Genomic DNA, 26241 nt, shown 5'->3' on the forward strand with positions numbered 1-26241 from the left:
TTTAAAAAAGTATTTGGCATTAAAATGTAATACATTATAATAAATCTAAGTTTTTAAAACTTTTAGAGTATTCTAAAACTTTACGACTTATTTACTCAATTTTTATTAAAGTAACAATATACATTCGGTAAATATTGTTACTTTATTTATTATAACAAGATTTGGTTTCGTATTATTAAGCATATTTAACTCTTATTCTATTTCAGTATGAAAAGACATTAAAGTTTAAGTAATATCCCACGCTCATCGCTGAGCAAGAGTCTCAACAATTCATATAAGAAAAAAATATTATTTTTGTTGATAAAATTGAAGAAAATCGGATATTTTTTATTATTTTTAGTCTAAAAATATTTTATATATTTAGTGTAAACTGCATTATTCCTTTAAAAAAAGAGCATGTTTTTTCATTTGAAACGTTTTTTATCTTTTTAACAGATTAAAACTCCTTTGTTTGGAATATAGAAAAGACAGAAATGTCATATGATATTCATCATCGTTAAATTTAAAAAGATTTGAAATGTTTAATTGTATAACGTAAAGCGATATCGTGTATCTTAATTGCTTGTAAGTTAACAGTTTAGTCAAAAAACGGTTAAAAATAAATATTATTGCTTAAATTCCATTATTACTGTAACATACTGTCGAGTATTTCAGAAGTAAAAATTTTTAGGGCAATTTTATTATTTTGACATCCGAATTAAAACTAAACATAAACTTCAATTGAATAATAATTCCCTAGAAAAGCGCTAAAATAATGTCCTTTTTAGTGCTACATTTAATACTGTATTAATTTGTGATTTACTTGTAGATTTTTCATTCAAGAAAGTTCCTTGGTACAAAGAAATTAAATAAAACAATCATGTCAGATTCTGCAGTTGAAGGTGCTATTATGTAAGTATCTCATTAATTAATAAAATATTTTATGTTATATACTTATTTTTAACTTAAAAATATGCAAATGTTAAATCAATTAGGTAGTCTTTTACATTGGCTTGATAAAAAAAAAACATTGAATTGAAAATGTGGATCATCTAGAAGCTATTAGTATAGTTTTAATGGCTTTGTAGATTAAATAACTGCCTATAAATAGAGACGTTTGCTCTAAGAATATATCTGTTACAGAGGATGTGAGCATTTGCCATTTAAGTACATCTTATCATTTCTAAATATTGCAGATGTATGAGACACAAGTCAAACTTATGGATTGTTTTATTTAATTTAATTGTATAAGAATTGGCTATTTTATTTACAAATTAAGCAAAATATAATAATTGCATATCTATTTAATAGGATAAGAATTTTAATATAAGGCATTATTCTCCTAAAAGTTTGAAATTCTCAAATTTTTCTCCGACTCCTTTTAGTCACTTAAAGGAAGTCTTGATGTAATGCCATGCAAGCATTCCAGAAATTGTTACTGTTCTTAAAAAACAAATGTATATTTTCGTAAGTATACTGGTTTAAAGAAACACCTAAATTGAGTAACATGCCAACAATTCACTATGACATGATTACAGCTTTTGTAGTAGTTTGATACAGTAAGGACACCACCTTTAAAAGCACAAAGTGACTACGGACAATTGTTAATAAAATGAAATAATTGGTAAAATAACATATAATATACAAAATACAACTTGTAAAGTTTGGAAGCTGGTACTAAAAAATAAATGAGCATTGATGCTCTTTTAATAAATAATATCATTGCTATTGAAAACATTACTCCTTATAAAATGACAGTAAAAAAATATAAAAATATATACAATACAAATTCACTTAGAAATATTTTTCATGGTAATAACTAATAAGTTAAAATAATGATGTTAACCATTGATAAAATTATATTCAATTATTTAATATAATACATTTAACATCTCAACAGTTACTGACAATTTATTAAGTAAAGTATAATGATGCTATAAGGTAGGTCAGTTATGTGCTAAAACATAAATTTGCTACTAATATTCTTAATAATATTCGGAATAAATCAGTTAATCTATTTCCGTATCTAACAGCATCCGACTCCGCCCTTTGTACGATCGCCGGTCGGATCTCTGGTGTGAAATATATTTATCTCTTTTCATCTTATTTGGTACCAAAGAGTAAAAATATTTCATCTACAAAATTACGGAGACGCTCGAATGTTCCCGATATCATCCCGAAGTATGCCTGTCCTAGTTTCTGTATGCTTCATATGTGCAGTCAAAACTCAAAACAACCACGTTCAACACAACGTCGTTTACGGATTTTGTTGCTCGTAATACATTCGTAATGTTGTTGTTGTCATTGTTTATATCTATTATTATTACAATTGACCTAAGATATAATATTTAGTTATCACTTAATTATCCGGTGAACAATATTATAGCATAAAAGTGAACGATTTATTAATAGACACCGTGAAGACATAGTGCAATCAGTCGTGTTCTTTTTGTGATATTGTGATTTTATAATTTAAGATTTTTTGGCGTGTGTGTTTCGTAAACACATTATTTAAATTGTGGTTGAAATGGCAACTTTACCTCGAATGACTACATCTAAGCATGTTGTTAATAATATATCATCACCCTTTAGGTACGTAAATATATCATAAATAATGTTATTTATTATAATATAGTTGAACTTATCCTTTTCTGTGTAATAACGAGATGTGTGCAACAAATATATCTATTAATAAAGCATTATTATTTATTCACTTATTATTTTATTTGATGTGAAAAAATATATGTATCATATACGCATATAAAAAAAAATATATTTATAAACAAAAAAAGGGACAAAAACTTGCTTTTATAATTTTGTAGGGTTGATCGATAGATTAGATTAGAAACATTATACTTAATAATTATAATATATCTTTTTTTTTTTTATTACAATAATATAATAATATGTTATTATTAATATAATTAAATCTTTATTCACGCAACTTGAATTGCAACAACTTTTTCAGAAAGATCTATCTTGTAAAATATCAGTCAAATTAGGTAGCCGTTTGTTTTAAAAAAATAACAGTAATAAATAAATAAACATTAGTTCAGTTTATTTGCCCTATTATCGAAATCAATTATTTGATGTATGTGTTTTCTGTAAATAAAATATTCGTAATAGCGATAAGTTGTAACAGTACACTATACTCGGAGGAATACTATATTATAATCGGTTCGATACAGATTTCAACTATACATATATAGTAATATTTGTTAATTGTGACTCAAAATATGTCGTAATATTTATTTACACCATCATTTGACGAATAAATGGTAAATAATAAGAATAATTGCGTTCATAAGTTTTAAATGCGAACATGATCATTTGTAGCAAGTATTTTTTTTATTGCCAGTGTCTGCATCTTGTTATGTTGAACCCGTACCGTGTATGTATTAGTGACATTTTTAAATTTAAGAAAAACTTATGACGATTTACCGTTCTCTAGATTTTTGCGTTACATTAATAGTAATTTCGGCATAATATCACTCGTATTTTACTATATTTTATAGATAAAATTATAATTTATTTAATACTTAGTAGAATAAGTTATTAATAAAAATATAATTATTATTAATCCATTTCAATATTAATATGATTTGAGTGTTTTCTATTAATTAAATAACTGTTCTTATACTCGTGAGGCCTATAGTAAGATGTATTATAAATGTTATACATATGTAGTTATTAAACTGAAGGCTATCACGTATGATAAATAAGCCAGTATTTTTAAAAAAATATTTGAAAGTGTTTGCAATATCGCGACGATATGAAAAACTTCGTATTTTACACTTGAGACATAATAGAGATTACCAGATTATGGACAAACTGACCAAAAACCATCTAGTCTGAGAAACTGACTCTAGTCTGACAAATCCAGATCCCACGAAAATTGTTAACTCCAAGGACTCAACAAAAACAAACTCCGAATCAATGAAGAAGTAGTCGTCGTGGAGTTGAATGCAAGCTTTTTAACATCAATTGGCAGTACAAAATTTTGATTATGATGTTGCCTGTAAAATGCAGGCACATTAAAAATATCAAATAACAACGGCACAGACAGGACGTCTGTAGAGAAATTATAAAAACATTTAAAAAAAAACATATTTGAATTGAGTAAATACACAAAAAATACACTAGAACATACATGCGTTTTAGATTAGTTGGCACTGTGGATTACTTACTGGTAGTACTTATTTGGCTCCTCAATTTATATGACGTTTAAAAATATTTTATGTAGTAAGTAAGCTTACATTAAGTACTTCAATAAACAGATCTTTCACAATAATATATTACCTATGTATAAACAGCTTATCCCTTTTATTATTCAATCTTCATATATCAATAGAATACACACTTTATGTGAAAAATAACTGAATTGTCATTTTATATTGAAAATTAGTTTATGTTCTAGTAAGGTAAAGTTTCTGCCAAAAAAGACGTAGAGGATAAAAAAATAAAGCTCACACCTAATAGTTTTCGTGCGCAGTTATGTCCTTGTTGAGTGTTAAATACTTGAGTATTAAACCTAATACCTAATAGGAAACCTCCGTATGTTCTTCCGTACGTCTGAAAACGTATGTGCAAAATTACACGATGATTTGTTGAGTAGTCAAGACGCTTTCACGTTATATAATATTAGGATGTATAATTAAAAAAAAATGTATAAATAAAAAAAAAATAATGACATAATTTTACAGTACAAGCCCTCGAAAATTGCAAGAGATGACACTTCCCACTCCAGATGGCCACGGTATGAAAAATTCTAATTGATAAACAATAATTTAAATAGTAAAACTACAGTATTTTTTTAGAAACTCTATAATTCACAGATGTCACAACTGCAAGTGGAATAAGCATGAAACAATATGAAGAACAGTTAAATGGTTTAAGAAAAGAAAACTTTCATCTTAAATTACGTATATATTTTCTAGAAGAAAAATTAGGTAGCGGTGCACCGCCCGCCGTCCAAGTAAGTTATAAGACAAACAAAGAATTTAAAATGCTCGTTTTTGTAAATTACCAGCAATCACTTGTGCGACTACCATATACTTATGTTTATATATTTTACTTTCATCGATCATCTGACGAATTATATTTTTTTTTGTTTAGGGTTTATTAGAACATAACGTCCGCCTTCAAGTTGAAGTTGAGGAACTAAGAAGACAACTAACTGATAAACAAGAATTGCTTGCAGCGGCAGCTGAAGCCATCGATGTCTTAGAGAATCAGGTAATAGATGTATAATATAGTTTATATTTATCATTAATAAAGTGTTTTTGTAACTAATCTATTAATTTCTTCATAAATAGGGGTCGATATCCACTGAAACTGCAGAGGTGTCAGTAAATAACAGTATTACAGTGACCAGAAAAGACAATAGTGAACCGATAAAGGTACCATTCCTTTATATTAAGTTTAGTATTGAACGATACGCAGACCTAAATAGCTCACTGATGCAACAATATTTTTACAATTTTAGGAAACAGGAAATCACACCGACCTCGTTGACGAAACATATCAGTCGGAATCAGCTGGGTAAGTCAATATAATAAATATTTGTTTCCATATAAAAAATAATCAATTTCGATGCATATTGATAAAATAAGAAATAACAATACACCGAGAGGTTTCACCATAATTAAATAATCATGTGTTTTGTATCATCATCATTAAATACATTTGTCTGCATTCGTACTCGAATCTCGACACGATGATGGAAGTCAACTTTTTTTAACAACTTGATTATTTTTTAATTTCAGAGATTACTTAGCTGTTACGGTTAATAATGAGGACTTGGTAAGTAAACACTAAACGTATCAAAAATTACATTATAATAAACCTGAAAAACTAAATAAACATTACAAGATATGATACCTTGACTGTCTTATGAAAGATAGCCGCCGCCTTCACTCCACTCCCTGTGGTAAAAAGTAAATTTTGCTACGTAGCCCCGGACCTACTCTTTCTGTTGGGAACACCGCCTTTATTTTACTGTATAGATTGTGCGTAATATTCAGTTCCAATCACAAGCATGATTGACACAAACAGTTTTGTAAAATATATTCCTTTACATGTCGCAGGACCAACTGACAAGACTAAAGAAAGAAAACCACAAGGCCCTACAAATGATCAAAGGATGTATGAAAAAAATTCAACAACAGGACAAGGAAATAAAAAAATTAAAACTGGTACATTATTACTCTTTCGTATATTATTTCTTATTTACAACTTTTCAGTTTATTCTAATAAAAGGGTATTAATTAACAGGATAAGGAGTTGACATACGCACACGTAAGCGACTCACAGCTGGAAAAATATGAAGAAATATTAAAATGTAAGGATGAGCATATCAAAGATTTGGAAAATAAGGTCAGGCTGCTGCAGACTAGTTTTGACAATGCGCAAACTGAAGATTCCGCTGGGTATATTTTTAATATACATAAGCCAAATATATAAAAACAAAATAACTTATCATTTCTAATTTTAATATTGTTTTCAGGAACCTTCAACAACTGCTTACAAGACGCTTGCAAGGATTGGCATATTTTCTTGATAAATTGTTGTCACATAAGTAAGTAAATTTATTACACGTTAAAAACATATCAATAAAAATAAGAAAAGCAATAAACATAAATAAGTCATTTGTTATGTAAGTTCGTCAAAATTAAAATTACATTAAAAATTCCAATTACATCAGTTCGGAGTATCAGATGCTAGTATTATAATAATTTAATAAAAAAAAATTACAGATGTGTTTTGGGCGAGGAAAAGAAAAAGCTAGCCGAAAGTATATTAGAACAAAGCCTAGCTTTACCAGTAGGTTTACAATTAGATGAATCAATGGCTCCAGATGATTTCACAATGGATGAAAGTAATCTAGATATATCACAATCAATGAGGATAGAAGATTTAACTATGATGTTCGGACATCACTTGATGTGCAGTGATGATAACAACAGATATTCTTTGAGAAAAGCTATCCGCAATGTTCCCCAAGCTGATGTTATATCGGAATCAGAATGTTGGTCGGAACCCGATAGAAATGTTTCCTTAGCAAGAGTTGGGCTCTGTGATACAGGAGTAGCGGTTAAAGAGTGTATTTCAGATGTAAATAGACATCGGTCGCGAAGATCCAAAGTGTCTTATGGGTCTCAATCTGAAGACAGTAAACCTATAAACGAAAATGCTATTCTCGAAAAAATTGGTGACATATCTAAGCGCAATCAACAGTTAGAAGAAGAAAAATTAGACTTAAATACAAAATTAGAACTGGCACTGAAACAAATTAATGATCTTACGGTAGAAAACGAAAAAATCAAAGAGGCTCTAGAGTTGGAACAGCAAAATGCTAAAGATGCGAATAAACATTTAGAAACTATGAAACATACTTTATTCGCTTTGGAAACAAGAATCAAAGAAAATGAACAGCAGATTACTTACAATATGCAAATGATAGAAAAGTTAAGAGCTGAAAAACAAGAATTGGAGGTCACATTTTTAGAAACGGAACGTTCACTTAGGCGGGCAGCAGATGAGGCAACTGTCCAGGCTTCGCAGGCGGCTCTGGAAAGAGCAAGAGCACAACATGACAGGCTGCGTATTGAGAGAGAATTAGAAGAAACACGTGAAAAGTTGTCTACCGCATTGGAATCCAACGCACAATTGGAAATAGAAGTTACTCGGAAAATGGCAATGGAAGCTGTAAATAATATGGTTGAAATCCATGAAGGAGTTAATTCTGAAGAAGACCGACCTACATCGCCAGATCAAGGAATAGACAGTGATAGACTTTCGAGCCTGGAACAAAATGACGCAGTCAATTTGTCGCCTCGTATGTATATTTCTATTAACCCTTTTAATTCAGAATATGTTAAAATTATGCATTTTAAAGCATAGCTCTTGAAAGTATTTGTGTTATAATATTGAATGAAACGATAAAAAAATATCTTGAAATATTTTAACAGGAAGTATATTATAGTTTGATATTCATTAAAGAAAAACAAAATATAAATCAAAGGTATATATTTGTAAAGATTATATATAATCTTTACAAATATATTTCTAACTCCTTACAATTTTTTAAAAATATCTAAAGACAAACTTTTTTGAATATTAATATTGTATCATTTTATAGGTTCGTTGTATGAAGAAAATGTTACTCTTAAGCAAAAGTTGGCAAGAACCAAAGCAACGCTAGCAGAAACTCTAACGCAACTTAATGCAGCTAATATGAGAAAAAGAAATGTGCAACGTGCAATTTGCAGAGAAATTCATAAAACACAGGGAGTATTGCGTAAGGCTCGGGATCAGTTTGAACATAACAATTAATTTTATCCTTCGTGCACTAGATTAAGTCTAGCTATCCGATTGACAATAATTATGTATTAATGAGTTTTTTTTATGTAATAGTTTTATACTACTGACGCCTTTTTTTCATGACATACTTTATAAGTTCATATTCATCTAAATTGATTTGTTAGCAACATAACCGTGTATTTTAAAGTAAAATAAAAATTTTATACACAAAAAAACGTTTTAATTTTTTATTTAATGTAACCGAGCACAATATTTTGGCAAGCAACAGTGCTAAAAATTTACCAAAAAATTTTTAGGTAGCAGAAAATCACTGTCATATTCTACGAGAACTAGAACATTCATGTAAAAAAATTGTTCAAATACTGTTAAAACTGTAAGAGTAAGTACGCTGCAACGATAAATCTTCATTATGTCATGTCGTCATACTATTAAAACATATGAATTGTATTCTCGCGCCCAAAACAAGCGCAATGGTATTTGGGCCGCCTAAAGTTGACCGATTCCTAATCGACCCCTAGAGCTATTGTCGTACCCACTCCTAACGCAAGTGATAAGCTTAAAAAGAGTTTTAAATAGAAACATTAGTAATACCTTAAGTAATTTGAGGCATTTCTATTATTCTCAATTTTTTTATTGAAAATAAAAATAAATTATCTTTTTTAAAAACATGCAGTTTCGACTTTGTCGGTGTAAAATCTTAATTCAGAAAAACCGGGTTCTACTATATTATTATACATGAATCGAAAATCGTGTACAATATTGAAATAACGTTTGTTAGACTCAAAAAAAAAAAAAATTCACTTGAAAATTTGTAAAAATAAAAGTAATTTAAAATGACGAGTAAAATAAATATTTAACATGATTTAGGATTCACTGTATTAGTATAGAAGATATATAAAAAAATAATAGTAAATTATAAAATTGTATTAATACCGAATTTGTATAATATGAAAATATGCAAATAGACTGATTGTAAGAGGGTGTGGTATTGCGATATTTTTAATTATAACTACTTGATCAACAATTTATTTTACCTACTAACTACTGAATTGTTATTTAGGCCAGGCCCACACTTCGATTCGGATTTTCGAATTATTAGCGCCTTTTCGTACACGCCTCAACATACGCCATTTTGTAAATAATAGCTGAAAATGTGAAGTAAACGAAACACACTATTTTTGTTTAGTGTTTATCTATAAAAAAAATATACATTTATTACAATTATTACAAAAATTGTTTTTTTTTTTAAATTTAATTTGGCGGGAAAATCGATATTTCAAAAAGTATACGGTTCTTTAATTAACTTACGTTTTTATTGAAAATGTCGACTTATTATACTTATAAAATCTTAAACGAAAATTTTAATAACTTATGTTATCTTAAGGCTATAGCAAACGTAAAAGACAAACACGATCGTTCTGCACCATCAAATTACCATTGGAAGATACTTAAATGCAGGTAGGACAAATATTAAATATCTTGTCTACATAAGACCTACGTAATAGAGGTATGTATTATTAAATTTAGTTGCATGCATTTAATATAAAATTTGATTTTTTAGGATGATTATATTTTCAGCTTCTTCTATATTATCTTGTCCCGATAAAAATGATGTTAAGCAAATTCATATTATTTTTAATAAAATAGGTGATGATTATGACCGTTTAAATTCACTATTTTTAAAATATTCTTTGATTCAAGTGAGTAATTGTATTATGTTATTCAAGTTATTCAGTTGTTATTTTATACACAACTCATATAACTCATATTACAACATTTAAGGACGGCAGCATTCGTCAAGTAACATCTGATGTTTATTCAATGTGCTTCTTTTATACAATGTCAGCTAAAATTGCACCCGTATGGAATTATATAGGTCCAAATTATTTTATTAATAACCGAGATTTCTTAAAAGTTTTTGGTCCTCAAGATGGTATAAAATTGAAACTATATGTAAACGGTAAGTACTTACAAATTTACCGAACTAGTTAAGAAGTACTTAGTAATTGTATTATCTTAATGTCTTTGAGTTGTTAACTGCACACCAGAAGGCTATTAATGAGTTTATAACTTGATACATTTACGTGAATTAATATGTAGGTATAATGAGATTTACAAGTCTGTAATTACAATATACAAACTAATTAATTGTGTTCTCTATTAAAGAAAGCACATTAACAAATAACCAACCGAGTGCCGAGCCATACAATTTTTGTTTACAATCTTTTAAATACAAATAACAACATTTTAATTATTTGATTAATTATAAAAACAAATTTTCTTCAAATATATTAATAGATATTATTAGCTTCATAATTTATATTTCCTTAATAAGTACTGACATATGACATCAGATTCAGATTTAGGCAAACCGCGCAATAACCGTTACAAGTCATATCGATTTGTAATAATAAAATTTAATAACAAAAAGTGTGCTGTTAAAATTGTACAACGAATCACTGTTACAGACGACTACACAATGTTAGAATTAAAACCAGTTAAAATAAATCTAATGAAATCGAAAGAAAACTTTCTTCCCGGGGAAAGTATAACAGTCCTACCGAGGTATTCAGTTTAATTTTAAATAATTTTATGTTCGCTTTGTATTTATTATATTTTGATAATGATAATCTTATTGTATAACATTATTTAAGCTTGAACAAGGCTATAATTGAAGAATACAGCAAGTCTTTGCCAAAGTCTGGAGTTTTTAAGTGTTACAAGGATATACGTCGACACTGGAAAAATATTGCAAGTTTAAAAATATTTATTATTTATTATTATTATTTTACCTTCAGTGGTAGGGTTAGACCAAGCGTGGACGTCAGTGGCATCACATTTGCTTTTAAACGTTAAATCTGGTAGTACCGCGGACAACAACCGAATTGAATGAGTTGAATTAAATACTGTTTGATAGAAATATGAGATTTAATGTGAAAAAAAATCTTCTGCCTACGTGAATCTGCGAGATTTATGGCAGGTGTATGAAATAGAGAAATCAACGACTTCGGGGGTACCCCAAGTTGCATGAACGATTTTTTTTTTCTACAAGTTTAATTTTTCATTTATTTTTATTTAACTGGCTTTAAATTCCAGTTCATTTGAGTCTGGGATCGTTAAATGGCCAATTTTCATAGTGTTGCTAGAAAATTCTGTAACTTTTTGTATATATCTACTAATTACGCATACCATAACAAAAAACTAAACTTTAAATAATTTGTAAAGATTTTTGTGAGGACACTGATCACTTTGTTAACAATATCTGCTCAAATGTAATTCGACAAGAAAATTCTAGAATTCACATGTCGAATTACATTTGTCTGACGCTCACAGTAAGGAGATTAAAAGCGAGTAAAGAAAGTTTTTACATAATAAATTTACTGGACTCAACTTGTTGTCAACTCGCCGGTTATTTTATTCAGTTATATAAATAGAGAAATGATTAGCTTGGCAGTCTTAAGTAATTGTCACAACTCACAATATAAATATGGAGATACTCCTTATTCAAAACCCACCTGAAGTGTGCACCCTGTCCGTCGCGCACGTAAAAACTAACACACTCGAAATACTTTTGCTAATTGCTTGCAAGCGGATACACACGCGAACAATTAGCAAAAGTATTATGCTGGAAGATCCAAATGTACCTCATTTACATAAAAATAGTTTAATTAAAAACGATTTCTTCTTAGCATGGATATCGATTGCCCGACGAAGAATATTCATACTACAAAGTTCGGTTTTGGCGCGGCGAACCACTGACGTATCCAGAGGTTTGCCTTCTAAGAAGCTATCCTATCATCACGCCGTTACCTAAAAATGCAGAAGTTAGTTTATTTTCTATTATTGTTAGTCTTCTTGTCTGCAAATATATATATATATATATAGTTACTTTATTTGTTTCCATAATCGAAATAAGTAGTATATTTCGATATATAAATATAAATCAGATGATTTAACGACATTTCTGTAAATATTGTTAATTTGGCATTTGTCCTCTTGTGGTTGCAATAAACTATAGTTATATATTACTAGAGGTAGAGTCTTCTGTAGCATAGACCCTAAACTAAAATAGCATTCAGGCGTATTGACAAAATAATATTATAAATACTCAAACTATTTAAAGACAATTACATTTAGTCATAGACAATTTTACCAATTTTACGTATTGTAATAATTCTAACAATAGTTAAACCAGAAAATAACTTTATAGTGATAACAATACGCAGTTAAACAAGAATTTGATTTTACTAATTTAAAATGTATAGTTCAATTAATAAAAATACGTAATAAAGCGAAAGTAAAAACCCAAGTACGTTGTTACGATTCATTTGCTTTTTTTTTGTTAAATAACCTATATTACAAAATATAACTATAGTACACAATTTTTGAAAGCCTTTTCATACGGAATAGATACTACTAGATAGACTAGATACTCATCATCGTCAACAGTTTTTGTACTTATATCATGAATACCGCAAATCAATAAGTTTTTTTTCAGAATTTAATATTATCGAAGTTTATTAGCACAATTAAGCTTAAAATGTCGTTCATTCTCGGGGTTCCTCTAAAGATAACGAATGACTCGTATCATCATGAAAACGGTTATGATAATGTAAGTATTAACAAATTAACAAACAAACACTTTTCATTATATTATAATAATTGTAAACTTGTTAATTCTTACCTACTATTTTTTTTATAGGTACTAAACGGTAAATTAACAGAAACTCAATTAATAAGTCTCTGCACGCCAACACAACATTAACTAAGTTGATATCTATAATTTGATGTTAATAAATTCCTTTAAATGACAATAAAACAAGTTATATCTTTGAAATATGTATTAATAAGGTAAAAGATTTTATTAATTGTAAAATAATTGTTTATGAAAGAAGTCAACGTTAACATATAATTTATATATTACATTACAAAATAGGATATTATATTGTTACACATGTTCTTCATTTTGAGAGATATTTATTCTAAGTCGTTTTCTCAAAAATGTTTTGGGTCATTGTACAAAAATTCATTATTACAATAAAATGCATAAGTACGTCATAAGTAAAAAAATATTGTGCCAAGAGTACCAAATCTTATATAATAAATAACGCCATACATATTGCTCCATAACATATTACTATATCATTTACAAATTATCGCTTTTAGCATTTTGGTTTAAATTGTACATAATCGACTAAATTAAAATTATTTTGCTATTTATATAAGAGGTAGGTACAATACATGTCAATTTATAAAATGATAAAAAGTCTAAATTTTAATATAAAATGCAGTACATCACAGTTGTTGAGCTGTCGATGGAAATATCGATCCTAATGGGCTATGTGGTGGACTTAGAGCTGACTGGCCGGCTGTTAGATCAAAGAATCGCGCAACCGAAGGTGACAAATTTCTATTGCCTTGTTGTCGAATTTCTGAATTTCTAACATCCTGAAGAACAAATATGTCATAATTAGTAATTAAACTACATTGTTGTCGGTTCTTATACAATATTTTTAGTAGATTTTATTTGTTATTTTTAACAGAATATGTTTGAATCGCTTAAGCAATTATTTACCGATCTAGGCATACGAGGAGATGGTCGCGATGACACTTGAAGGCTATTCTGAACTACGGGAAAGTTTAAAATGTATTGCATTTTATATCCTTTTGCTAAATCCTCCACTGTTTTACCTTAAAATAAAGAAAAAAAAGTATTACAACTATTATAAAAAATAATAATAAAAAAAGACAACTCGTCAGCCGAATTCGAGGCATAAGTTGGCTAACAATCTTATACGAGTAATATAATATACATATATCATACAAAGTTTTCTTAAGTTAGCTTTAGATAATTGTTAGCAGTTATTTTAATTTCCTATGTGATCTCTCTTCGCTAACTTAAGAAAACTAAGTAAATAAAAAAATATATATATAAAAAATGTATCTCCTCTAGCCAACTTAAGACAACTATTTCAAGTAAGTTAATAAATCTAACAACAGATACACTTAATATTAAATACATAAATTGCAACAATTGATATACCTACTAGTTATTTTCTAGAAAATATTATTTATATAAAAAATCAAAAGGCAAGACGAGACCTGTCAAAGTAGTTGGTATATTTGTGTTACATCTTCCAGTGCATAGAATTTTCCTTAAAGCTGCTATATTGTTAAAAATAATAGCAACGGCAGCGCCATCAGCCAGCTGAGATGAGTCACAACACGACAATAAGTATGTCCACTCATCGGTGTCCCAGTGTAATCCAGAAAAAACTGCAAGCTGCAAAGTCGATGCACCTGTAATATATAAGAATAATAAAGATAAATGAAAACTAATACTTGTTTTATTAAGAGTTAGGCACTGGCACACTTATTTCACAGAAGACACATATTCAAAACTTAAATTTACGAGTATGTAGTATCTTTACCAGCTTCGTTTAATGAATGTGGATTAGCCCCATATTGAATGAATAATTTAACAATGGAAAAAAGTCCACACCGAGCTGCTAGTCTTACAGGCCAACCATTTTCAAAGTTAGGATCGAATCCATTTTCTAATAATTCTTTTATTTCACTTTCATTGTTATTTAAAATATTACTTTTCAAATTCTCTTTATGTCTATCCATTAATAATAAAGAAAATTAAAATATTTTAGGAAGTAAATATAGATGATAGTTTGAAAAAAAAGTGAAAATTATAACCAGTAACTAATTAACTTCAAATTCATATTTTAAAACTACCTCCAATATGATTTAAACTGTAAATATATACATTTGTATACAAAGTACCTATCTATAAAGTGGTAGGTAGTATATTTGACGTGTATCTGAAATAATATTTAACTCATCTCTCCTACAGATGTATTGTATATAAAATATATGCTATTCCTCTTGAAGGGTCCTACAAAGTTAAGGCAATACGAACGAAATCAGAAAGGATGAGCCAAGTAGATACCTGGAGCAGTTTATGCCAACTACCACCTACTACACTTTCTGGACAATGCTATTTTTTTCCGATGATTCGCTTATGTAAAAACACCTGTATCATTTTTCATCATCCCCATCCTCCGAAGTCTGATTTTTTTACATTAAAATAAAAATGCATATATTTAGGAACTGGATATATTAAGACTTGGCAAGTGGCAACGTAATAAAAAGAAAACCACATCGTTAATGGAATTAAATCAAAATATTATGATTGGGCAACATTATATGTTGTCAATTTCTAAGTTTCTGAAGTGTGAAGTTTTTGGATAAATTAAAAAAAACATAATAGAATTTTACATTCAAGATAAAACATATTTATTTTGATTGTTTCCTTACATAGAATAAATCAATAAACAGTGCTTAAGAAAAAAAATATTAATATTGTGTAATGTGATGGGAAAGTAATATCTACTATTTAAATATTATATTCTCATTTATATTAAGTTACAGATTTTTATTAATTATGCATTTATCATTTTTATTTGCTAGGCATACGGAGTGGCGTAATATGGTTAAAAAAGAAAGAAGAAGACGAATTCGAACTTTAAAGGCAAAAGAAATAGGTAACTTTTCATGTAAAATTACACAATAAAATCATTACTTAAATTTATATAAATATAAATATTAAACAACTCTTTTATATTAGAATTTAGTGATTGTTATTTTAAATATATTTATCAAAATGTTGTAATGATCAGTAATGTATGTTTATGTTTTTTTAGAATCATCACTTGAGTATCAAAATTGGTATAAAGAACAAGAGGCATTAGAGTTACTTGAGGCTGAACAAATCGAAAAATCAAATAAGATTGAAAATGACAAATGGGTTCAAGCTGAGCTAGTAGCATTAGAGGAATGGAAAAAAATACAGATCAAAAATGAATCATTACTCCAAAAGAAACTTCAACAGCAAGCTAAATTAAAATTAGTTAGTATCGCATTTTACAAAATAAATAAATAATATGACAACTTCAAGGATTCAAGGAAGGGCTAGCTATGTTTTAATTGTAAAGTTTCTATTGATATGCAGATTATTTATCCATGTATATTTTCAAAAATTTAAGATGTCCAAAAATTTAGTAGAATTATAAACCAAATTATTTCAATACACTTACGTCAATACATTTTGAAATGTATGTATAAAAACTTATCATTCTTTCATAGAACTGAGCTTTATCCTTTATTATATGGACTCCTGTTATGTCAATATGTCTTACAAAGAGCTTTTATCTGGAAATAGTAATTAACAGTATTTTCTTAAACACAAAGTTAAATATATCATTTTATCTTTTATTTAAATTTTAGGAATGGGAATTGGAAAAACAAAAGAGAGAAAGAGAAGCAGTGCGGTTAAAAGAAATTGCAGAGGAAAATAGAAAAAGACAAGAAATATTTATGAACAATTTAGAGAAATTTTTAAATGGTGATTTAATGGAACCTCCTAAAGAACTTTTGATTTTATATGAAAGTAAACCAAATTGTGAACCATGTCCTTTCTTTACTAAAACTGCATGTTGCCGTTTTGGTGATGAATGTTCTAGAAATCATAAATATCCTGGAATAAGCAAAGTAAGCTACTTGTGTTATTTACTATATTTTATATTATAGCTTATTAGTGCTATCATAATGGTAATTAGAGAAACAAAAATTTAAAGTGTGAAAAAGTATTCATACAAAAGTTAGTCAAAATAATCTTTTTATCAAAATGTTGTGTTTTTGTTTGTTTTTATTTAGATCCTTTTAGCTGCAAATATGTTTGGACATTTTGGATTAGAAAATGCTAATTACAATGAGTATGATACTGATATAATGTTGGAATATGAAGATACAGACACATACAAAGACTTCAAAGATTTCTTTTTAGATATTTTACCAGAATTCCAGAAATTTGGGAAAGTTGTGCAGTTGAAGGTTAGTCCAAGTATAAGTTAAATTTAAAACAAATGTATCCTTTGAAATAAATAAGAGCCATATAAAGAAAATTTGTGAGAAAGGAATATTTTAGTATTTATGATTTTTTATTAATTTTTATAAACAAAGTATCATAGTTAACTTAACTCATTATTCATTATATAAAATAGGTGTGAAAAAAAATTGAAGGTATCGGATTTTAGTATTGAAAGTACAAAGTGAGATTACCAAAAGGTCTGTATCAATGCTAATATTAATATTTATCCTCTGTTTTCTTTTCCTTTAAATCAAAAATAATATATTTTATTAATTGTTATAAAACCACCCATATGAGTTAAAGATTAATTAACTATTTATTTCAAACAATGAATTTTAATTTATATTATTTTCTAGTCTTAGTTAATTTTTGTAGGTGTGTAATAATTATGAGAAACATCTTCGTGGTAATACATATATAGAATATGCTGATATCCGTAGTGCTGTTCAAGCTTATCGTGCTTTACATTCACGATGGTATGGCGGCAAGCAACTTTCTCTACAGTTTTGCCAGCTTCTGTCATGGAATTATGCCATATGTGGTATGTTAGTAATTTAACTAACATAAATATTTGACATTAACAAACTCAAAAATTTTTATTTTTTCGACCTGTTAAATAAAAATTGTGATTCTTGCAGGATTACAGTCTAGTAAAAGATGTCCAAAAGGTAGAGCATGTAATTTTCTTCACGTTTTTAAAAATCCTGTGAGACTACATGAGGAAAATCGACATTCTGAAAGGTATTATTGTATAATCTAATATTTTATATTATTTCAGCCTCTGAATAAACACTTATTATTAGTAAGTATTTGTTTTTGTTTTTTTCAGGCCCAGATCGACATCATCTCGATCTTGGAGATGGTCCGAATCACCAGAACGACCTGTAACTAAAGATAAGGAAATAGAAAAACATTCTAGAAGAAGTTCTGAAAGTAAGCATCGACGACATCGATATCATCGATCGAGTTCTTATCGAAAAAGAGATGGCTGAAATAAAATATTAAAAATTATTTTTTTTTGTTTTCAAAAGTATTCCATGTTTAGGTACTTTATTAGACTATTTTTAAGTTTTGCCTTTACGCATTAACCTTTATTATTCAATTAATTTTGCCTTTTTTTTAATAAACTGTTAGATTTTAAATACGATAGTGGCTGGCCACCGCTAGTTTTTTAAATCGGATAAAAAATTTAGCGCATTTTATTCATGTTCAGCCTAAATCTAAATTAAGAATTTTATCATATTGTAAGACTCGATGAGTTCATGCTAAGAGGTTTTCTTGTGGATTAAATAAACGACAATAACAATAAATCTATAAATTAATATATTATGCTAATTAACAAAAGCGGTAGTTGCAAAGAGCAAAGACAGACATCAATTTTATTTTATTTTAATTATATATACAAATACATTTTTGTTTAATACTGTTTATAGTGGACTATAGAAATTTACCTCCATGAACTTTAAGATGTTATAACTTTTGATAAACGCAACCAATTTGATGATTTTGATATACAAATCCACAATAATACTTTGGAATATACCTTATAATAATTCACATACAGTTCTACGTCATTTTTAGCAGTTTAACTCGGATAAACAGACATAAAAATTAAAAATATAGTTTTTATGATATGATCGAATACTAATATTAAAAATACCGAAGTAACTCTTTCTTTTACCCCTTTCAATTTAAACCGTTGAACCGATTTAAATGAGATTTTGTGTGGAGGGTTTGAGACTTAAAGACTGAATCCCGGGGAAGAACAGGTTATATAGCTTATTTTAAGTCACTCCACAGGAAGGCAAATTGGGGGTTGAACGTTTAATTGCCATTGGTAAAGATTTACAAATTTCGCACACAGACTTAGCTAATCTAGAATAAATACCTACGAACAATATACACATACAATTTTTTTCAGGTACAATAAGTATTTCATATGGGATGTTTGATCTTTAACAATTTTTTTCTTTCCGGGGATCGCATACAAAAAGATGATACTATAATCACTTTAAAATAAATATTAAAACATGTTATAGGAATATGGTATGAATTGTTATTGGATTTTAATAGCTAGTGTATATAATGGTAGAGTGTGTAGGCCAACCTTTACTCTCTATAAATTAGTATAATGTAGTCGTGACATAAAAATAATCCGATACTTTGAATAATATTTTATTTCTGGGTGATTTTGTTTAATCCGCAAAAGTATCAAAAATGTTTATAGAAAAGAAAACATATATAATATTATTTATCAATATATATATACTCTGTTATAACTTATAGGACACTTGACACTTATTTCAATCAAGTGTTTTTAGAAATGTTGAGATGTCACATTCACATTATAGAAGTCAACTTTATCAAAATAAATATTCGATTTCAGTACATGTGACAAACCTACCAAACAACGTATATTAAAAATACTAATATACATATTTTGAAAAAGGCATATTAATAGAATATTTTTTAAGATATTTATTCTGAAGTGATATCTACCGATTCAATTTGATATGCCACAAACAAATATTTTTACATTTTAGAAGAACAAGATAATGGCTATTAGAAATTTAATTTCATCTATATTTTTAAGAAATCGTAATACTATTGCTCGAACATTATATTCTGGTTCCTACCCTATTAGCAATTTTCAAAAAAGTCATGAAATATATAGTAAATTTTCTTCTCCATTTCATTTCACTAATATAGCAAATAAAAGCTTAGGCACCCGCGAATGTAAAACTCAAATAAAGGGTAGGTAAGGTATGTAATATAAATAGCTCTTATTTAATTTGCTTACAGTTACTGATCTATATTTAATTTGACAGATGTTGATGCATCTAAAGAAAGAATAATCAAGGAATTAAATTTTTTGACAAAAAAAGATGCAACCCCCTTTTTCAAATTGCCTGTGAAAACATTACTCCAAATTTACAAAACAACTAAAAATGATGAAGAGAATGGCTTTTGTAAAAACAGGTTATATTATATTGCTCAACGAATTAAGGTAAAACTTAACTGAAAATATGTGGAATTCAATTTATGCTTTATTTAAATTTTTATATAAAATTTAAAGTAGTATTTCTTACAGTGTCCACCCTCTAATTTGAGTGAACAAATCATAAAAAGAACTTTTATATATAAATTATCATTTGATTGGCTGGAAAGTTCTTTAAATGTACTATTAGGTAAGAGGTAGGTATATTTAGTGTAATTTTATTTATGTTTAACTGTGGTATGTATATTATTTAATATTTGTGTTTCAGCTATGAATGTATCCGGGGATCGCATACAGCGTGATTTATGGGTCCTTAAGTATCATCATAAAACCATATATGAAAGACTTCTACGAGTCAGAAATTTAGGTGTTGAAAACCTGTATCCCTGGATGGTTCGTTGTTCTGAAGATATATTAAACAGGTCAGAAACTTCCTAGTGAAACCTAATGTAAAATTTCAGTAGATTAATTCTATTTACAATTAATCTGTGATATATTTTTAAGAGTAATATATTATTTGAACAATATATCTGGTTTAATTATTTTGAATAAATAAAAAACATTATTTATATAATTAGTTATTATTATTAAATCCTATTATATTAAATGGTATTTAAAAGAGTAATTATGTTATTATTATTCATAGATCTATTGAAATAACTCAAGAAACTAAGACAATATTGGGAGAAAATAAATCAACGAAAATGTATCTTGCAACCCGCCTAAATACTACACCAGACATTATTGAAGATATGTATGTCAAAATACCTGCTCTTAAAACTATCAGAGTCACAAAGGTATCTTATCAATATCTTTTTTTATTAGTATATTTATATTTAATATTATCTTTCATTTCTTTTTCCTCTGCAGGCAAAAAGTTTTTTGGATTTTTTGATGGAAGAAGGTTTTAATGTTGAAGAAATTGTGGACAAGCCTAGAATATTTGCAGCTTCTCAAAAAACTGTAAAATTGAGATTAGAAAAGCTAAGGAGTCTAGGTCTCAGTGAAATTAATTTAAACATACTTTGTAGAAGTAGAAGAGATTTTCAAAGATATTATGAATCCATTGAGTCAATTTCTAAAGATTCTGAATGAGAAACCCAAATGTCAAAAAGTAAATATATGAAGACAAGGTTTCACTTTAATTTGCAGTGTATGTATATTGAATAATTTTAAGTAAATAAGAAAAAAACTTAACCCTGTTACTTACCCTCTTACTCTGCTGTTTGTCTTTTGTTTATAGAAAACTAAAGATAAACAGCAGAGTTTGAACATCAATTAAAATCTGGATTTGTTATTTACATAAATGCATATCTAAAATCCATAATTTTTTCCAATTATACCTAAAGTAGGGTTAAAGTTTGAAGGTAAAAAAGATTATGTGGTAGCAACTGTTTTATGTCAAAAAATTAGACTAGTATATAACTATTATTGTATTGGAAAGTAACTTTAACATACCTATTAAGCCATATTTATTTTAGTTGACATTTAAAATAAACTGTGTTTGTTGCTAAGTTGTGTCTACTCTTTTAATTTATTGACCTATTATAGTAATTAGTAAGCATCACGAATTCCAGCGAGTGCTATTAGTAGTTCTAATGGGTCATACTTTCTATTAAAACAAAATGTCCTATTCTTTCCCAGATTGTAGTTTTTAGTAAGCATAGCTTTTTTTGCATAGTAAATACAATAATAAATGCGACTGCGAAATTTCAACAACTAAAGTTGTTTTGTTAGAAAAATATACAAAAAATGAGATTATAAAACAAAAGCCAAATCGAAGACACGTAACATTATTTTAAAGTAACAAAAGCGAATGTAAATTCTCGGTAGTGTTAAACTTTGTTATTATTTAAAATAGATCAAGTCATTATTGATATTATTCATATTATTGACTGATGTTTTAACAAAATTATTATAATGATTATTAACTCTAGGGAATTTTCATTCACTATTATAATATATATGTCCCATGGCCATTCGTTTTATAATCTGAGCATTAAAATATCTATTCATTGCAATTCATGTTTCAGTCACTGAGAAATTGTTGTAAACCATTATGCTTATGATGTCTAAGGATAAATCTTGACCCAAGCTTACTGATGCCGGGCTTGTCTAAGATCTATAAGTATTTGCAGTCATTTTATCTGTTATCGATTTGTTCTACGATCTAGATTGAACTTCAACACAAGATGTATAACCTTATCTAGGTTTTAAATACATAGTTCTCATCGTTTGTTTATGACTAACAAGTATAAGAAGAAAAGGTAACAGCCTGTAAATGTTGTACCTACCTACTTGCGCGCGAAGGTCTAATGTATTGATTCGTAAAATTTATCCCACTCAAGCATTTCCTAAAGTATGGATCACGAACGAAAATTGAGTGGACTCTGCTTATGCTTGCCTGTTTAATAAAGCTCTGAAAGTCGTAGGCTTAAGCTAAGCTCGTCCCTTCAGTACATGTTGGGCGGGATTTATGGTTGCTTAATAATTAAAAGAAATTGGACGTATGAAACTCATTGAAGAGATATGTCCATTTTCTTCATAAAAATCTAGAGGAGAGTCCTGAATTTGGAACATTTTTTGTTGACTTGCATTCCAGTCAGCTTTAGGAAACACTGCATTTTGGGTTGACAGATAATTAATGTGTTTTATTCGATTATATAAATAAATTGTAATTAGATTTTCAGAAATAAATGAATTTTGCAGTATAGCCTGTTATTATAAATCTCAACTCAAAATATTTTTTTTTTCAATATTGATAGAACATTTGCAAATTATATGCGAAACTAAATAAAATAACGGAATGGATATACAGAATAATAACTTTAACTAATCATTTTAAAATAATTATTTACGTTTTGATTGATTTAAATGAAAAGGGTTAACATTTTTAGATAGATATACAGTGGACTTATTTTTTAGCTTGTTTTATTATAAGTTCCATCCAATCTATATTACAATAACTATCATACATATATATATATGTACAAAGTCAAAAAAATACAAACTAATATAAAAAGTTTTTTTGGAGTATTGTAATACATTTATTTACTTACAGTTACCTACATGATGTGAAACATAAACACAGGGTATCGAATTTCAGAGACCTTTTTAATTCTAAGATTCTCTCTTTTAATATTTAATTATTACTTGTCTAAGTGCATACTACAAAATATGTTAGCATTTATGATCAGCTAAAATTTCCTTGCGAACAGATTATAAATTTTGTGTTGAAACACATTTTAATAGATCCAGTTTCTAAAGTTGACAATATTGGTTATAATTATATCATATTTTATTAACTATGTCCCAATTACACTGTTAGCATTCCAAGGAATATTATTTCGTTTATTGGTTATGAAGTCTAGTACTTAAAACTACATGTGCCTTCTTAAATACAATAAAATTTCTTTAGCAAATAAAACAATTTATTTTTAAAATGATAATATTAACCAATCCAGATACATGCACCTGTGGTATGGAATGAATCACATTGAATGAAAACATTACTAATAATTTTACCATATCCTCAACATTAATGTAAAAATAATATTAAAAAAAGTATTTTTATAATACATAAATAAGGCGGTTTATTGCAATGACATGAAAATCTAAAAGAAATTTATATTTTGGATTTATAAGAGCTTGTAAGTTAAAAAATATAATCAAATAATTGTCTAGCATTCTGTAAATTTTAATGTCACATGTTTTTGTAAATATTAACTACCTAAAGGTTTTAATCAAATTACATAATGTGAGGTCTGAGTACAAATCCATAACATTGGATTTATTTATTAAGCTACTGGTGAGCACACTGTACTCCAGGCCCTGCATGCATATTTTCATCATCATCACTAGCATATGCTTCTTCACGGCCACGACTTCTCTCACTGGCTGTGTACTCCATCATATTCACCTCCTCAACATCTTCACCTGTTGGCATAACAAAAGCTGGTCTAGGAGGCAATATACTCTCAATTTTTTTGAGTTGTTCTTCAGAAGCAAAGTTATTTTCAGGAAAAGTAACATCAAACTTAATGTACAGGTTTCCCTTTTCAAATGGGTTTTTGTATTGAGGCATACCCTCACCCTGTATTCCTTTCAAATCACCTGGCTTAATTACTTCTCCTGGCAAATGTCTCACAAGAAGGTCTCGTCCATCTAAATGTTTCACAACAAATTCAAAGCCACACAATGCTTCAGTCAGGCTAATTTCACGTTCCATTAATAAATCATCACCAGTTCTTTTGAACACATCATGGGATTTTTGCTGCAATACTATGATAACATCGCCAGGTTGAGTGTCAGGTTGTTGATCTCCCTCGCCTCTAAAGAATATCTTTTGATTTTCCTTCATTCCTTTCTCAACATGCACTTCTAGTATTTTGATCTCATTTAGCACTTTTTTCCCTTTACATTTGGAGCACTTATCTTTTTCATTTATTGTTTCACCTTGCCCTTGGCAAGTAGGACAACGGGTTTGAAATTGGCGAGTCATATTAGGTCCTATCTGCTGGTAAGAAACTTTGATACCTTGACCATGACAATCGCGACAGCATACTACTGATCCTGGCTTACCACCCACTCCTTTGCATGGGCCACAGATAACATTTTTACTTAATTGTAACTTTGCCGTTTTACCAACATACATATCTTCCAAAGAGACTTTCAATGGATGTATAGTATCTTCCCCACGAGCCCGACCTCTCCCCCTGCCGCCACCCCCCATACCAAATATGTCACTAAAAAAGTGACCCAAGAAATCTTCAGGCGGGAAGCCTCCACCTTGGCCACCCTCCTGTAATCCTTTTAACCCGAATTTATCATAGGTTTGTCTTTTTTTCGGATCAGATAAAACTTCATAGGCATAGCTTATTTCTTTAAATCTATCACCAGCTGCCGGATTTTTATCAGGATGATACTCTTTCGCAAGTTTGTGATAGTTCTGAAATGGTAAAAAATAAATTCACATTTGGGTAGCATTGATCGAATGATTCAAGCACGCTTGACAAAGGCGACTGAAGTTCATATTGTCAATACAAAATCACTACCTATGTAACAAAGGAAGTACTTACTCGTTTTATTTCAGATTCGCTTGCAGTTCTCGAAACACCTAATATTTCATACAATTTATTATCAGCCATTTTAATGTAGACTAATTATTAGAAAAGGGAGTAACTTCGTCGCAGCTGATGGCTGATGCGAAACGAAAAGAAAGAAATAATCTACCACAGACTATATAATTTTTAAAGCTAAGCATGCACTTTTAAACAATCCATGCTTTGATGATGCAATTAATGTTTGAATCATATTATACGCCTAAATTATTTACGTTGATTTTTAACACAAATGTGTATTATTTTAATAAACACTCTATTTATTTAATTTTACATTGCACAAACAAAAAAATCCTTTGGTAGCCTTACTGGTAGCTGAATTATAAAATTTGTGCAAGACATTTTTTTATAACTTATACTTATTAAGTTGTTAAAAAAATTGTATTTAAAAAAATATATTTAAAATATTTATTGAGCATTAGAGAGAATGAATGTAATTCGATTCCTAGCGGTTAGTCGCAATTAGCCATGAAATTATTTTTATTCTTTGTAGTTAATTATCATAGGACACAAAAAAAAATACATACAACTTATCTGAAGTATATACAACAAAAATGGAATGTTTTTTAAAACGAGAATGTCAGTATTTTAATTAAACTTATTTTTAGTATTTTTGAAGGTCAGGCGTTGGAGCGAGTACATTATACACTCGACCTTGGAATGTGAACCCTCTCGCACTCCGATTTACGTCCATCCTGAGGATGGAAAAGTGCTATGAGATCGCACTTATCGCACTCGTTTTTCTCGTTCAGGACTTACAAAGGCATTAGATCACGCTTGTCCCATCTTCGGATCTCGCTGTCTCAAAAATCGTCGTAGAGAGCGTTTTGAGGTGATTAGTGATTGAATCGATATCGAAGTCTTTATGAAGGTTGTGTAAGGCA

At 28.6% G+C, this 26241-nt stretch overlaps 6 protein-coding genes across 9 annotated transcripts; 4 read left to right on the forward strand and 2 right to left on the reverse strand.

The window, feature by feature from the left end:
* The first annotated feature begins 460 nt into the window (after positions 1–460).
* Positions 461–8511, forward strand: LOC125077292 (centrosomin). 2 transcript variants are annotated; one of them, XM_047689202.1, is made up of 13 exons: positions 461–564; positions 809–891; positions 4683–4735; positions 4815–4954; positions 5095–5214; positions 5295–5378; positions 5465–5520; positions 5745–5781; positions 6066–6173; positions 6253–6407; positions 6485–6556; positions 6735–7816; positions 8120–8511. In XM_047689202.1, exons 2-13 carry the CDS (start codon positions 860–862, stop codon positions 8311–8313), a joined length of 2133 nt encoding a protein of 710 aa, XP_047545158.1. In that variant the 5' UTR covers positions 461–564; positions 809–859; the 3' UTR covers positions 8314–8511. The 2 variants fall into 2 exon arrangements, with proteins under 2 accessions (XP_047545158.1, XP_047545157.1); XM_047689201.1 differs by lacking the exons at positions 461–564; positions 809–891 and adding an exon at positions 2193–2571.
* Positions 8512–9664: 1153 nt separating this feature from the next.
* On the forward strand, positions 9665–13066 carry LOC125076906 (uncharacterized protein C18orf63-like; the record flags this gene model as incomplete). The annotated part of the gene is made up of 8 exons (XM_047688641.1): positions 9665–9759; positions 9863–10001; positions 10084–10261; positions 10770–10866; positions 10956–11052; positions 11991–12125; positions 12800–12913; positions 13004–13066. Coding segments are annotated over 8 exons (918 nt in total), but the record flags the coding sequence as incomplete, so codon positions are not given.
* A 67-nt stretch (positions 13067–13133) lies between these two features.
* LOC125077264 lies at positions 13134–15024 on the reverse strand. Its single transcript, XM_047689151.1, has 4 exons — positions 14733–15024; positions 14404–14601; positions 13877–13992; positions 13134–13749 (listed from the first exon to the last, which is right to left on the reverse strand). The coding sequence occupies exons 1-4, from the start codon at positions 14929–14931 to the stop codon at positions 13597–13599; spliced, it is 666 nt and encodes a 221-aa protein (XP_047545107.1). The 5' UTR covers positions 14932–15024; the 3' UTR covers positions 13134–13596.
* Positions 15025–15644: 620 nt separating this feature from the next.
* On the forward strand, positions 15645–18250 carry LOC125077118 (U2 small nuclear ribonucleoprotein auxiliary factor 35 kDa subunit-related protein 2). Of its 2 annotated transcripts, XM_047688926.1 has the most exons (8): positions 15645–15692; positions 15781–15854; positions 16014–16219; positions 16597–16860; positions 17026–17202; positions 17615–17780; positions 17878–17980; positions 18069–18250. In XM_047688926.1, the coding sequence occupies exons 1-8, from the start codon at positions 15685–15687 to the stop codon at positions 18229–18231; spliced, it is 1161 nt and encodes a 386-aa protein (XP_047544882.1). In that variant the 5' UTR covers positions 15645–15684; the 3' UTR covers positions 18232–18250. The 2 variants fall into 2 exon arrangements, with proteins under 2 accessions (XP_047544882.1, XP_047544881.1); XM_047688925.1 differs by lacking the exon at positions 15645–15692 and having other exon boundaries at positions 15723–15854.
* A 1319-nt stretch (positions 18251–19569) lies between these two features.
* On the forward strand, positions 19570–21751 carry LOC125076973 (transcription termination factor, mitochondrial). Of its 2 annotated transcripts, none has more exons than XM_047688732.1 (6): positions 19570–19993; positions 20068–20246; positions 20319–20427; positions 20506–20659; positions 20884–21034; positions 21108–21751. In XM_047688732.1, the coding sequence occupies exons 1-6, from the start codon at positions 19795–19797 to the stop codon at positions 21330–21332; spliced, it is 1017 nt and encodes a 338-aa protein (XP_047544688.1). In that variant the 5' UTR covers positions 19570–19794; the 3' UTR covers positions 21333–21751. The 2 variants fall into 2 exon arrangements, with proteins under 2 accessions (XP_047544688.1, XP_047544689.1); XM_047688733.1 differs by having other exon boundaries at positions 20331–20427.
* Positions 21752–23332: 1581 nt separating this feature from the next.
* LOC125077275 (dnaJ homolog subfamily A member 2-like) lies at positions 23333–25460 on the reverse strand. Its single transcript, XM_047689181.1, has 2 exons — positions 25316–25460; positions 23333–25185 (listed from the first exon to the last, which is right to left on the reverse strand). Exons 1-2 carry the CDS (start codon positions 25382–25384, stop codon positions 24040–24042), a joined length of 1215 nt encoding a protein of 404 aa, XP_047545137.1. The 5' UTR covers positions 25385–25460; the 3' UTR covers positions 23333–24039.
* Positions 25461–26241: the final 781 nt, after the last annotated feature.

This window comes from Vanessa atalanta, chromosome 3, assembly GCF_905147765.1.
Source record: "Vanessa atalanta chromosome 3, ilVanAtal1.2, whole genome shotgun sequence".
Taxonomy (NCBI): Eukaryota; Metazoa; Arthropoda; class Insecta; order Lepidoptera; family Nymphalidae; genus Vanessa; species Vanessa atalanta.

Excerpts from the sequence above, each read along its gene's own strand:
- LOC125077292 (XM_047689201.1), top strand. The coding sequence starts at position 2,507 with ATGGCAACTTTACCTCGAATGACTACATCTAAGCATGTTGTTAATAAT. Across the intron at positions 4,955-5,094 it reads GTGCACCGCCCGCCGTCCAA|GGTTTATTAGAACATAACGT; the intron begins GTAAGTTATAAG and ends TTTTTTGTTTAG. Across the intron at positions 7,817-8,119 it reads CGCAGTCAATTTGTCGCCTC|GTTCGTTGTATGAAGAAAAT; the intron begins GTATGTATATTT and ends ATCATTTTATAG.
- LOC125077264 (XM_047689151.1), bottom strand. The coding sequence starts at position 14,931 with ATGGATAGACATAAAGAGAATTTGAAAAGTAATATTTTAAATAACAAT. Across the intron at positions 14,602-14,732 it reads ACATTCATTAAACGAAGCTG|GTGCATCGACTTTGCAGCTT; the intron begins GTAAAGATACTA and ends TATATATTACAG. Across the intron at positions 13,993-14,403 it reads TATACCAACTACTTTGACAG|GTAAAACAGTGGAGGATTTA; the intron begins GTCTCGTCTTGC and ends CTTTATTTTAAG.
- LOC125077118 (XM_047688925.1), top strand. The coding sequence starts at position 15,755 with ATGCATTTATCATTTTTATTTGCTAGGCATACGGAGTGGCGTAATATG. Across the intron at positions 16,861-17,025 it reads AATATCCTGGAATAAGCAAA|ATCCTTTTAGCTGCAAATAT; the intron begins GTAAGCTACTTG and ends GTTTTTATTTAG. Across the intron at positions 17,203-17,614 it reads GGAAAGTTGTGCAGTTGAAG|GTGTGTAATAATTATGAGAA; the intron begins GTTAGTCCAAGT and ends TAATTTTTGTAG.
- LOC125076973 (XM_047688732.1), top strand. The coding sequence starts at position 19,795 with ATGGCTATTAGAAATTTAATTTCATCTATATTTTTAAGAAATCGTAAT. Across the intron at positions 19,994-20,067 it reads ATGTAAAACTCAAATAAAGG|ATGTTGATGCATCTAAAGAA; the intron begins GTAGGTAAGGTA and ends TTAATTTGACAG. Across the intron at positions 20,428-20,505 it reads TTCTTTAAATGTACTATTAG|CTATGAATGTATCCGGGGAT; the intron begins GTAAGAGGTAGG and ends TTTGTGTTTCAG.
- LOC125077275 (XM_047689181.1), bottom strand. The coding sequence starts at position 25,384 with ATGGCTGATAATAAATTGTATGAAATATTAGGTGTTTCGAGAACTGCA. Across the intron at positions 25,186-25,315 it reads GCGAATCTGAAATAAAACGA|AACTATCACAAACTTGCGAA; the intron begins GTAAGTACTTCC and ends TTACCATTTCAG.